The following is a 14,175-nucleotide window of genomic DNA, read 5'->3' on the forward strand; positions in this document are numbered from 1 at the left end:
TTTTCATCTCGCTTTGCTCCATCGATCTTTTCAGGTCTTTCCTGCTCTGTTCTGATCAAGCCCTCATAAACAAAAGCTGTATAACTCACTCCAAATCTTTGTCCTTGAACGTATGGACAAATATGCTCCTTTGATTGACACTCAACAGAACCCTCAGACACGACCTGACTTCCGTTCCACCGATCAGAGTCTCACACACCCCTTAGACTCAACAGGTTTCAGAGACGCCTGGCATGAATTCACGCGAGGCAGGAAAATGTGATGTCGTCATTCAATCTGCGCTCTTACTGTCTTGTAAGCTGTCAGCTCTGGGAGAGTGGGAAATGATGGAGAGCTTCCATTTGCGTGCGTGCGTGTGCGCGTGACAGTGTGAGCATTTCGAAAGCCCAAAAAATTGGCAGGGTGCTGGAATAAAGAGCTCGTCTAGAAAAAGGATAAGAGTTTAAATAAAAACTGATGGTCTTGATTAACATTAGGTAGGTCGTTATGCTAACGCTGGGCTAACAGAGAGCTGACGACACGGCGTACGACATGCGGGATGATGAAGTACTCAACACTCAACAGTAATATTCACTGCCTGATGGATGTCGTCCCCACAAATAGCTTTTCTGGTTTTATTATTAATGTTTATGGTTTACTTGCTGTTCTCGCGTCGTACCGACACTCAAGGTGAATCATGACCGAGCGAGACGACGACCGACACTTCAAAACGTTTTTGGGTGATGATAGAAATCCCTGAAGTTGATACAACATATAGAAGGAGCTGATAGGAGTGTTAGTGAAGCATAAGGCATAAATCTGCCTGGGATTTTACAGAAAGCCTGACAGGAACAAACAGCTTTTGTCTGACGAGTGAAAATTGCCAAGCTGTTGTCTTTTTGTGTGTTAGGTTGAGTGTTTGCGTTAACCGTTGTCACGTTGGGTGTAGTTCCATTCGCCATCAGAGTCTGCTACATGAATACCAGCCAGCTTGTTCTCCTTCGCCGCTCCAGGTCCACTCTCAGCCCTTTTTGTAATGAGGACAGAGACAAACAAAGCCGACCTCCGGGGCAATCAAGACAACTTGTTACCAACTTGTTTGGCACCAGACTGAAACATCTGCTTGGTTCCGCATCAGAGGGAGGTGACCGGTCGGGCTGGGCCTTCCACCCAACACGAGTTCTCTGCCTAAACCCCCCCGCCAAATGCCCGCCTTCAGGCTGGACGCCAAAACGAACTATACAGTCAGAACCATTCATCGCTTCAAGGTAAGACTCTCCTCTAACAAGAAAAGGAGAACTTGACATCATCACACTCTTCATCTCTTTACGTCGTCGTGAAAAGGGAAAAATAAAAAAGACATCTAAATTATCCACCTGCTTAGCTATGACTGAGAATACGTGGGCTCTGAGGTGGTAAGTGGGAAAGTAATTGCCTTCTCCTTTCCTTTTGTGCGATGTCGCAACGCAATCTCGCCTTTGAAACGTCTAATTTGTGGTAACTTAGGTGTGTCCGGTCCACTTACATTAAAATACCCAGTGAACGATGGCAAAAGCTGGTCTGAATTGGTAATAGAAATACAAAATGATTAACGTTATTTGGGAGAATGAGAAAGTTGTCTCTGCTGAGGTTATCCCTCCGGGGATCAATAAGTTTGGTGATTCTTATCATTGGTTACGGTTTTGGAAAAAGGAAATAAGTAAGAGTAGCAGTAACAGTAAGTAACAGTAAGAGCAGAAGAACAAGCTATAAAAGTGAGATCCTTTTGAATGAGCACCGTGTGGTTGGTCTGTCCAGGTTGGTGTGAGGAACGGCAGACTTCAAGTCAACACTGGTATCTCAGGAAATATTTGAAGTGATGAATTTCGAAAGAGAATTTATTGAGCTGGTGGGCACGGCATTAAAAAAATATGCAGTCCATCCCATTTCTTGAAGTTCCACAGCAGGGAAGGACGAACGACCGGGGGAACTTCAATTTCACAGCTCTCCTCTGGCATCAGTTCCCTCGTGTCATACTTATATCAATATTAATAGAAAGACTTATGTAAAGGTACACTGTGGGTACTACCCCCAACGTGATGATTATTCAAGCTTTTCTTTCATCATTTAGTCACATCTATGGAGGATAATAACAGACTAGAGCTTGTGGGTATGAACATACAAGCTAATGCTTCTCATGGAACGTCCAAATTGTTCCAGTCCGTCTGAAGGGCTTAGGGGCGTTCCCGCTGGTCTCAGCGGTAGACAAATCCTCCTGTTTCCTGCTGTCCAATTTGGCATGAGCAGCCCCTCTCAAAGTTTAATCTGAAAGGAAGCACGGGGAGCGAGGGAGGGCCGAGACTTCTGAAGGAAATCTGACATCTTGTTGTGAGCAGGATTCAGCTCTCTCTCCCCAGTCTCGTCTCGTTTTTGCAATGCTAATGTGCAAACCAAAGTCTAAAAAAACAGGAGTAATGTAGGAGGCTGACATTCAAATGTGGAGATACCAATTACCACCGACGATAGAACATCGAGCCTGAACAGCGCTTCCATGGCTCCGACAACATAAAATATTAAGTAACGACTGAATACTCGTGCGTACGTTTCACATGATATGAGCCTAATTTGTCTGAAGAGCTGTCTCGTTCAAAGTTCTCATTGGTTCAAAGTTTTATTATAACAAATACCTGAGGATTCCATCCTCATGACTTTAGATCAATGAGGCGTACTGGACTCCGGGAAAAAAAAGAAAATAAATAAGTAAGTAATCCCTAAATAAAGCTCATTATCTGGCTATAGCAATATTAGCTGACGGTAGAGATCAACTTGCTTTCTACTTTAACATCCTCTGGGGTAATGTGTTAGCTCACTTCCTGGTTCGGTAAGTTGACTTAGCGGACAATGACCTTACCAACAAACAACATGTTTAATGTTGTTCTTTTACGTCATTGATTTCTTAGTATATACAAAATATTTTAAAAATCTGTGGATTAAAGCATATGTGTCAAAATCAAGGCCCACGGGTCCAAATGTGGCCCGCCACATCATTGTATAGTATGTGGCCCTTGAGAGCATAAAAGGTCATAGTGTATAAATAGCTCAAAAGTGTGCTTTGACTGAAAACTACATTTCCCACAATGCAGTAATGAAGCCCATTTTGACATAAATGTTTTGAACAAACGTAATGTCTTAACTTGTGTTTGATGTTATTTTTCTTTATTCACTTGGACAGTTTGATCCGTGATTGATGGAGTTCTGTGGGTTTAATAACCTGACAAATTAAAAAGATTTATTTAGGAGAGTTATTTAACAATAAGGCGTACCGGTAGTTAATATATTTTACATTACATTGAATTACATGTAGTTACATTTATTAGTTACATCTGGCCCTTTGAGGACAGCCGTTATGCTGATGTGACCCTCGGTGAAAATGAGTTTGAAACCCCTGGATAAAAGCATTCAGCTGCTATCATAACATAAAAGTAAATACAGGACGCCCGTCTTTAAGTCAAGCAAACAGTCCGTCCTGACAGCACTGAGCACCGAATTCCAATCTGACTTGATATATCTGATCTGGAGACTTTTAACACATACAAATGAATTTGCAGCGTCTAAATTTGTTCTCTCACTTTGTACTTCTTTCACTTTTCTCACTCCCTCATTTTCTCAGGAATTAAATAAATCGACTCTACCCATGCGACACCTCCCTTCTCAGCCAAGTGCATATTGGATATTCACTCGCCTTCAGAACATGGTCTGAAATATTAGGCCTGTTAGCGTTAAAAGGCAGCAAATTCAGACCCTGAATTGGGGATAATATGACTCCAGAATTACGTACGCCGTGAATGTAATTGTTGTTTTATTGACTTTCGAGTAGGGGTGCATTGCCATGGTGATGCTACTGGATTCAATGTCTTGTTTTGCCCTGGGATGTAATCATGTAGATAGATGTGGAAGCTTCTGACTTCATGGTTATCACTGCATCCCTGCAGAGATAGTCCCAGAAGGAACCAATAACGAACAGCTCCGCAGAAGATTACACTCCTCAGTGTCTATTGATTAGAGAAGTGGGAAATCAAAGCACCATTTGATTCACTACTGTGGTTTTATGGGATTACGGATGAGGCATTATGCTAGCCAAAAAAATCCATGTTGAGCTGCCACCCTTGATCAGAGGTGCAACAAGTTGGTGATCAGAAGGAGGTAAATTCTATAAAAACCAGACGGTAAAGCTCAAAAGGAAGCTAGCAGCACTTTTACGTTGCTCGGTCGCATCCCTGAAAAAGCCAATCAGTAGCAGAGCCGCGGTTGAAGATGTGGGCATGACCTGAAACACAGTTTAAGCTGACATATCATCTCCGTGGGCCACGAGTGGCGCCGACAACCAAAGCAATCTCGTAATGAGGAAGCAGGTGTCAGCGCTCCGCAGAGGTCGGTGGCAAGAACACGCCTGAGGAGGTTTCTGCTATCGTTTACTAGGACAATATCAAACTACCAAGTGGCTGAGACGCCACACATTCTGGACGAATACGTCTGGATTAAACTCAGATTTCAAAGGCAGGAATAAAGCGGTTATTCAGGCAGGAGACTCACCAGTGGATTCCCTTGTGGGTAAGAGATTAAATCCATTATAATGACTTAATTAAAAACCACAAATAAAACCCATGCACAAATGCAACAATGTAAAAACAACAATGCTCCTGTTCTCAGACATCGTGTACCATTACTTGACCACAGACACATTTAGGTCTGCCATCACTGACTGTACTGATTAAACAGGGATTATCTAAAATCAATAAAGTTTAAAAAGACCAGAAATGCCTGTCAGAGGTAGAATCTCCAACCGCACCAGAACAGGGAAGTCTATATAAATATTCACCAATGGCATATCAAGAGATCCATCATGTCCTCTTTTCCAGGTTTTATACACCTGCTGGGGCTTTTCCATTATATTATTATATCGCTATGACAATACAGCAGTTATTTGGGTTTCCTGGATCGACCTTGTGCTAGTATTTCACCTCTACATTTGAGGCGGCGTGTTGTGCAGACACTGCTTGAACAGTCACGATTCTAAACAGGGCCTGAACCGTGTTTCCTTGACGATGCCGCGAGTTTTTCACCCGATGTTTATTGGTACTAAACAGCAGCTCCACTCGTTCTCCACAGAGGAGAAGAAGACAGAGAAAAGGGCAAGGCAGTGAACTCAAGGTTATCAGCGTGGTGCCACAACAAGTGTCCAGCTCTTGTTGTTGGCATTCTGACCCCCCCTGGAAAAATAAGAGGATGAGCTGTAGGGCGAATCCCTTCTGTTTCAACATGCCAGGAAATCCTTATATACAAAAAAACCCCCAGTCGATTCCAGTCTGAAATGGGACAAGACTGGCCCATCTTCAGTCCCTGACTAATCAACAATCACAAATCGAAATGATCCTTAATAATTTAAAGTCACATTGACCAGCTGTCAAACAGGATTTAGCTTTACTGTAAATGAAATAGTGATTACTATCTCCTCTTCATAGTAAGTCCATCCAATAACAGGATCTCCCTGCATGTGTGTGTCTTTATTACACGCTGTCAACACAGCAACACAACTCCGCTAACTCTCCAATATATTGCTTTCCCTTTCTGCACTATTATTTTTTTGGATACACACAAACACACAGACACACACACAGTCAATACAGCCAATTCCGTAGGAGGACGTGACACGCCTCATCAATAATGGAAGTGTGTTTTGTGATGAGTGTGAGGGCGGAGTCTTTGCCTTGTGTGGCCACCCTGTGACTAATAACCTGCAGATACACAGATTGCAGAAGAAAACACACAATAACACAAAAGACAGGCGTCAGATGAACAGACAGCCGCACAAAAACACCAGCGAATGGAAACACGCACAAGCAGCATCTATACGCCATTTAGAAGCAGCTCATAAAATAACAGAGGCGCCGCGGGCCAATTTGCCAGACAGAACATTTCAATTTGACACAAAAAAAAAGCCTCGTAAGCGTGCATCCTCACACACAAACACACACATATCCAACAAGCAAAGGCACAAACACAGAAGGGAAAAAAAAACCAATGAAAACACAAGTCAAACAGCAAAGACATGACTCAGACGAAAGATCAACGTTTTTCACACGACTGAATCCAAACAGAAACCTAATTGGGATTTTGGATTTTATCCAAGCATCAACATTATTCAATATTTAAAAGTTAAAATAACTCTTTGAAAACGAATAAATAACGACAAAAGGTGAGCAGAAAAACAAGACACGGGAAGTGAAAAAGGCCTCACACGATGTCTGCAGCTCCTGAGCGATGAGTCACTACAAACATTTATTAAGTGTATCCTTATAAAGCTGGGACCACAGAAGAAGACACGCTATCCACTACCTGATGATGTGACACATGACGATTTGATAGAATTAAAAGTGAAGAGGTAATCTCCCGTCGGCAAATAATCCATTATCCACTGAGCAGGATTTGTAATAACTTTACAAACAAACAAACGAAAACAGCATAAAAACCAACACAAAGACCGACAAGGTAAAACTGGGCTGAAACTTCCTGGAACTGGACCAAAACTGACTCATCTGTCCGTCTGAGGTTCTGCTCAGCACACAGCAGCTCAGCAGGATGCAGATTTGTTCAGGCTGAACCTGAGAACGTGATTACTTTGATCACAGGAAGTTGCAGACATGAGATGCAGGTCCATTTAAGAAAAAATACCCCAGATAAAACAAAAAGCTGCGCCGGTGTCTTCATACACTGTGAGGGACCAGAGCCCGGGACACAGGCGCTGAATGAATGTAGCTCACGTCTGAATGGAGATTCCTCTCTACTGGTGTTCTATTCGCTAACACTTCACAAAGTGTTACGCTTCCTGCTGGAGGAACCGTGTGTGGATACATCTCATGCGTGTGTGTGTGTGTGTGTGTGTGTGTGTGTGTGTGTGTGTGTGTGTGTGTGTGTGTGTCTTACCGAAGATATTTGTGGAATGGCCTTTCTTGGCGAGGGGCTTGAGCTCGTTGTGACCCCAGCCGTACTGCCTGTAGCTGTCCCAGGCGTGCTTCATCATCTGAACGACAAAGAGAATGGGACGTGTTTTAGGACGACAATTGTCACGGCGACGGCGCCAAGAATCCAAACACTCAGTCGAGTCACATGATGTTAGCGCGTCCAAATGTTGAATGTGTTCAAACATCTGAACGCTGAATAAAAGGAGATTCTATTGGAGGAGGAGGAGGCAGGAAGAGAGGATGAGGATGAGGATGAGCTCAGACTGATGCTGACAGCCAAAATGACTCCGGAGCCAACAGAGGAGAGAAAGTGCCAGGCTTTTCTGAAGCACTGACACTCTTTCAGTTTGACACCTACTCTTCCTCATCTTCATCTTTCCTTTAGAGGCGTCGACAGCGGCTGACAGGAACGCCGCCTGTCTGTCTGTCTGTTCTCCATCCTGTCTGTCGGCCCTATCTGCCCATCAGCTCGTCTGTATCTACGCACCGTCAGCTTCCGACACGACCTTTCTGATAATGATTTAGATGTCGCTGATGCAGCGTCACACGCTTAGCCTCCTGATTACACTCATCATTTTTTTTACTAGCCACGTTACAACAGTCAGATTCTTTTTTTTTTAAATTTGCTGCTGCTGATGGATCCCTCTCTAAAAAGCTGCTCCACCTGCCTGCCAGGAAACCACCTCGTCAGGCACTGGGGTCACATTTCATTTGCGATGCGCTCTGGTGGAACGTCTCTAACGGCGACGCTCCATCTGTGTGTGCGTTCACGCCCATCGGCCATCTTGCTCCTCTCTCCTGAGTTACGCTCGGTTCCACACATGTGGAATAAACGTGTTTGTTCCAGGTGAGGATCTCCATCTCTCTCATTTAATGCTCCACCCACACATTCAAAGGTTACCACTATGAATTAATCTGCGCTGCTTCGTGGAAACAATGATCTACGCTGAGAGGTGACTCATCAGGTCTTGGTGGGCCTGTATATCTGGGGTGACCGCTGTTGACAAACAGCTCATTTATTTATTTACAGTACTATTTATTTGAACATTATGCTACAGGATTGTGTGATCGCTTCCTACGTCTTCCTCCGCCGTATCATCTCAGGAGATGCAAGGAATTGGAGTGTGCATCGGCAGAAGCAACAAATACAGTACGCAAATCCTGTAATGACAGCACACACACACACACACACACACGGGTATCAGCTGGTGGTTAGTCTGGGTTTAGTTAGTTCCCACCGGGACGTACCACATCTGGATCTGCAGAGCGTAACGAAAACCGGCAGCTTGTGGTGGAGGATGATCGGAAGCCATTCTCCTCCCCAGAGTAACGTGGGCAGACAAACACAGGCTGTCACTGTGACAATGGGCCGGTTTAATCCTTCACATTAATATATATTTTTTAATGCATGCTTTTAATAACACACCCCTCCCTCCCTTCGCAGCGTTTCTATTAGGTTATTTTATCCTACCATCGTGTGCTTTCTCCTTTGATGGATTCGATTCATTTTAATGCACTAAACCTCTCTTTTATTGTATTATTTTTTTTAAATACAGTGAAAGATGTGGTTTTGCTGACCTGAAAGGACTTCTAAGTAAATTCCATAATACCTGATGGTAATAATCTGTGGTCTATGCATACACCTGCATGATAACCCCCACGCTAATCTGTTTATTCAATCTGAACAAAGACGTCAATGCTAATGCTGGCAGCACAGTCATATGTCTACCTGTCTGTGGACAATAAAACATTTTAAATAAACCATGCCCCCCCACCCCCACTTTCCCTTCCCATTTCTATGTGACCAAGTCCATGCTGCCTCTGTAAATTTATTAATAATAACTCATTATATGCTTGAGCTTGCTTTGGAAAGAACCGGCAGCCCACCAGTGGCCTTGTGTTATTAAGGTCAGAGTCTGAGGGAGATTAAAAACTGCCCCCCCCCTCCCAAATGACCGGCTGTGGAGCGGAAAGCGGCGCCTACAGTACGCTGCAGCTCTGATGTGAAAGGCAAAAAGCATTTTCTCATTTAAAGAACTTATTCTGGCCGGCCCACCCAAAACACATTTCCGCGGTTCAAAAAGTTCCAAATGCAATCTAAAGTGGAGACTGATTTAAAAGTCCGGCAGAATGAAGCCGTAATGAGTCGGTCACGTGTTTTCACTGCTGCTCTGCAGAATATGTGCTGATGCTTAGCGCCGCCCTCAAGGTCAAACATAAGAAAGATGATTATTTTAACACAGCATTATTCTAAAATTAGAAATGAGTGCATCCTCTAACGGCAGCCATCTCCTTCCTGCAGGCTCATGATTCAGATGCCCTCGATCCGATTCGCTGCCACATACATGCATGATTCCAGTGTGCACACACAACCACAGGGCGGCGGAATATTCATCGACGCCCTTCGAGCCTGCAGCCGAGAGGAAGGTCGCTACTTTTGGTATTGTTTCAACCGATGACGCTTAATGGAGGGAACTTACAGACTTTGAATCCACCATCTACAACACGTGTCAAACTCGAGGCCCGGGGGCCAGATGTGGCCCGCCACATCATTTTATGTGGCTAGCGAGAGCATAAATAGTCATAGTGTCTGAAAATAAATATGGAAAAGTTTGCTTTGACCAAAAACTACATTTCCAACAATGCAGTAATTTAACTTTGACAAAATCATTTTGAACAAAGTTATTGTCCTAACTTGTGTTTGATGCTATTTTTCTTTTTTCTCTTGGATAGTTTGATCCTTGATTGATGGGAGTTCTGTGAGTTAAATAATCTGACAAATTAAAAGTATTTATTCTATTGTAGAACAAGCAAACATATTTTTTCTGTTGTTTTTTTTATTTGTAACTTGAATAAGTAGTAAATTCATAATTATTTAACATAAAGAGTAGTTACATTTATTTTACATTACATTGAGTTATGTTTTGAGTTACATCTGACCCTTTGAAGACGATCAGAGCTCCAACCAAAGGAAAAAGCCTCTTGTGTTTTATTTGGTTATTTATAGTTACAAGTTAGTAGTTCTGCTTTTATAAACACATCAAATGGTTGACGTGCGTCATCCAAAATTACTAAACGTCTGCTGAGATTACCACTTCAATGGGATATGAATGAACGAACTTAATTGTTACAGGTTAACTGTAATAAATTGCTCTCAACAACGAGTTCAGTCAATGGAATAACCGCCTGGTTTCTAAAGTCAGTACATTCTGAGGATTTAAGTGCTTAAATCTGCAAATGATTACAAAAAAAACACCTCTGAATCCCATGTTTTCCTCTCCTTTCTACCATATAATATAGAAAATCCAGCATGTGCATTATTTCTGTTGTGTCCCTGAGGAAGTGAAATGAGTCAACCTTGCTATTTGGCAGCCATTTCTGAAGTGCCAGACGTCAGGGTCATTAAAAGCATAAAACGCTTTCTGCCTGCCTGCCCGCTCGCGGTCTACGATGACCTTGCAGGCAGGTTTCTTCATCTTTATCTCTCGTATAGCGAAGCACGGTTAACTTGACAAAAGCTGTCAGGCGGGGGCCATCCTTGATTAATGTACGATATGCAAGACAAAAAACAAACACGAATACTCGCGCTCGTGCTTAGACAGGTAGACGTTTCACGAGAAAGAAAAAGATAAAGAGAAGAAACGTTCCTGTCAGGATGAGATCTTTCCAGCTGAAGCAAGCAAAAAGGACACGTCTGATTTAACAAATCTATTAGTGAAATCTAAAGAAAGCCAGAGAGAGTTCTGGGAGGACGCTATCCTCTGTTAGCTTCCCTGCTGCTCTGTTTTGGACTTTGAGAAAACTATGGGATGGAACCGAAAAAGCACCTCCATGTCTTCGTCAGTGTGCTCAGAAATATTCATTTGATCATTTTGTCGCCTTAGCATTTAATCCAACACATCTAATATTCAAAGCTTCATTCATGATGCATGCACGTAAGAGCGATGCTCAGATCGGCACTGACATCACCCAAATCTGCAGGTATCCATAAATCATCCTTCTGCCAGAGCAAATTATTTTCTTGCCAAGAAAGACAGGAAGCGTGTCCTTGACACGTCGCTCCTGACGGTTTCTTTGAGCCGCGGCCGTATGTCAGCGTTTTCTTTAACGATTTACTTTAATGATCAGAAGAGGCGGGACGGTTAACCCAGCAGAACTAAAAACCAGTTCGCACAAGGGAAACATTTTTTCACCTGCATTTCATTTCACTGTATGAACCTGGACTGTGTGAAGTATTTTGAGATTGATGACATGATATGTGATATCAGCATGCTGTCATCTGCATATAAATGAACCAATCCTAGGGAATCTTCTTTCTTAGTTTTTCTACATTTCTCTATAAAATCATTTAATAATATTTGACAGTTAGTCCGGGTTTCATTCCCACCTTAGATCTCCGATATCCAGTCATGTAACTGCACATATACAGTATATATATATATTTACCTTCTCTGCAGTAAAGTGCCTGAATGAAACAAGCGGATTTGCAATTCAATCTCCTTCAGAGGATGTCACGAATCACCATTTTCCTCGACTTTTATTTACCCAGCATAGATTGAGCAAATTTGCCCGCCGTTGCACAAAATCACCCGCATCTCAACCATGTCGTGTGTTGATTTCCAGTCCTGCATACACGCCAAATTACAGGTTTGACTCGCGTGTGGGTAAATGCCGGTATTTAGAGCTGCATTCAGCAGCTGGGAATGCTCTCGACATATGGAATCATACATAATGTATGGAAACACCTCCGTTGTTCCAAAGAGGGGATGGGATATCAGATGTCTTCTCTCCACCACATGCAACAAAAGCCAGGCTCGCAAGAGGCGCATCAATCCTTTTACAAGATTGCCTCGTGAAAAATGATGTGTATCTGAGCTGCAGCTCATTTTCAGAAGGAGTAAACATAAACAACAACAACAACAGCCCAGGAGTGGATCCAACGTTTACAACCCCACCCCTAATAGCTTATCTAGCCCGTGTGCATTGTGTTACGGCGGTAGGATGTACCTCTTTTTGTGGATGAGATTTTAGCAAGGTTTGATGAGTGGATGGAGGGAAGCTGTGGCAAAGAGGGAGATAAGGAAGCGTGATGAACAGAAAGCAGTAACGAGGTAAAAACCAGAGAGAGATAGAGCTGGAGAAAGAGCGAACGAGTGGGAGGTAAAGTGTTAAACATACAAAAACAGGAGGGAAAAAAGAACAAGAGGTGGGAAATTTACCGAGAAAGGAGAGCGAGGGAATGATGAAAGCCGAGCCGTGCCCTACCCCTGAGGCGAGTGCGCTACAAACAAAGGCACGATGTAAACGAAAGGCGCCGGCGTTCAGTGAACGTACCGGGCCGGCAGAGGACCGCCATGAGAAAGGATGGAGGGAGGGATTGATGGAGGGAGGGGTGAAGGGATGCATCTGGGATATTTAACAGTTCTGTGAAATCTTCGATGTCTCTTTAAGGGCTGCTGTGTGAGGCATGTTTCATATCGTTAACCGTTCAGGGCGTATTGATTCTGATGTTTCCTATCGATGGACTATCTTAACTGTATTCTAATCGGACGAACTACAATGCAATAAAAGGCAAAAACCCAATTAAGCTGCAGCTGACAGAGAAGCCTGGTGTGCTCTGAGTAGAGCTGATAAGAGCTTCTCACTGTGGCACAAACACCCGGAGCTTAACGTAACCCAGTGAGCTCCTGATGGAAAAAGAATCATTTAATAGTCGACCCAACAGACCGGCGGGGGCGAGATCAGCGCCGTCCATTCAGAGATACGATCACCGCCCCCCCTCCTGTTCCTGAGTTATGCCTTCAAGACCAGAGGTGTTTACGCATCCCCTTATTACATCACAGTGAAACACACACCCCGACCTTTCAGACATAAAATGTTATCACTGCATCATTTCCTCTACTTGACATTAGGTGAATAGTTTTCATAATTGGGACATTAATTTCTGAGTTATGGTGAAGACTGTGTTTTATGAGCGCGGGACTTTGACCTTTAGCGACTAAATTCTCATCGGTTTGGTTAAATTTTGAATGAAATAGAAATGCATGAGCTTCTCCAGTGCCAATTGCAAATACGTACCCCTCGGCTTACCGCTAAACAGTCAGGGTGACAGACTGGTGAGCATCAGCAGCCGGATCTGTAGCCTCTCTAAGGGGGAAACTTCCAGTTAACAGCTGTCAGTCTTTACCCTGATGGGTCATTTAAGACGTTTAAAATGGACACAATCTGACCCAACCTGATAGTAGTATGACATATCCTCCAGTTTATACTCTTGTTGTGCGGATTGTTTACCTCAGCACAGAATCACCTTTGTTTCGTACGTCTTTAAAGCGATGTACGGCGATGAATCTAACTTTTGATAAAACAAATCGGCGTTGGCAATGAAAGCCATCTCCTCTCTACCGGAGGAGCAGAGCGGTAAACAACTCCGGGCTTTCATTTCTGTGGGCATCAAAAAGAGAAAAAACCACCGCCTCTCCTCCGGTTGTTGCCAGGATCGTCTCTGAGTGCATCCGAAAAAAAAAAAAAAAAATGGCAAAAGAGCAACGCCGTCAGACTCGGTAAGTCAAACAGTGACATATATTCAGAAAAGAAGAGGAGTTAATAGCTTGTGTGAAAGGTTTATTTTGAGATGACTGCTTTTAAATTTCACTAGAAGAGTAACGCTTGTTTTTCTGCTTCCTTTAAAAGGTGTTGCCGGTGATTCTGTCGCAGTTAATTTAACGGCGGTGGCATTAAGCAGCTGCAGGAAAACAAAAATCACCTTTAAAGGGAAGTATGGGGCGATCCGACGTGTTTCACCTGAAAACTGTTGAGACGCGCTTGACGTGAGGAGCGGGAATGAGCGCGTGATCTCATTGTGAGCCTGTGAATCTGTTTATCAGTGACCTTCGGTGTTATAAACACAGGATATGTGGGAGGAACTGATGACGACCCGCTGCGATCCGTGTGGACTCAGCTGCAAAGCTCTGAGAAAACAACGCTGAGAATGTGTGTGTGTGTGTGTGTGTGTGTGTGTGTGTGTGTGTGTGTGTGTGTGTGTGTGTGTGTGTGTGTGTGTGTGTGTGTGTGTGTGTATACATGCATGGAATAGATTTTCTCATTTATTAAGAGTATTCTAGGCCCGACCCCCATCGCTGCTTTTGGACTCGATTTGCTCGACGAGCTTCTGATAACAGCAGCCAGCAGTTATTAG

The 14,175-nt window shown here is 43.4% G+C and overlaps 1 protein-coding gene across 4 annotated transcripts in view; it reads right to left on the reverse strand.

Annotated features, from left to right (window-relative positions):
* Positions 1–14,175, reverse strand: part of man1a2 (mannosidase, alpha, class 1A, member 2) — a 50,178-nt gene that overhangs the window by 23,857 nt on the left and 12,146 nt on the right. For 3 of the 4 annotated variants that reach the window (XM_068329756.1, XM_068329755.1, XM_068329757.1), the window contains exon 4: positions 6,943–7,039. In XM_068329756.1, coding sequence (XP_068185857.1) covers positions 6,943–7,039 — 97 coding nt within the window. Of the gene's footprint in view, positions 1–6,942; positions 7,040–8,228; positions 8,334–14,175 lie in introns of those variants that run through there. The other variant, XM_068329758.1, reaches the window with a different exon arrangement.

This window comes from Antennarius striatus, chromosome 12 (genome assembly GCF_040054535.1).
Source record: "Antennarius striatus isolate MH-2024 chromosome 12, ASM4005453v1, whole genome shotgun sequence".
Taxonomy (NCBI): Eukaryota; Metazoa; Chordata; class Actinopteri; order Lophiiformes; family Antennariidae; genus Antennarius; species Antennarius striatus.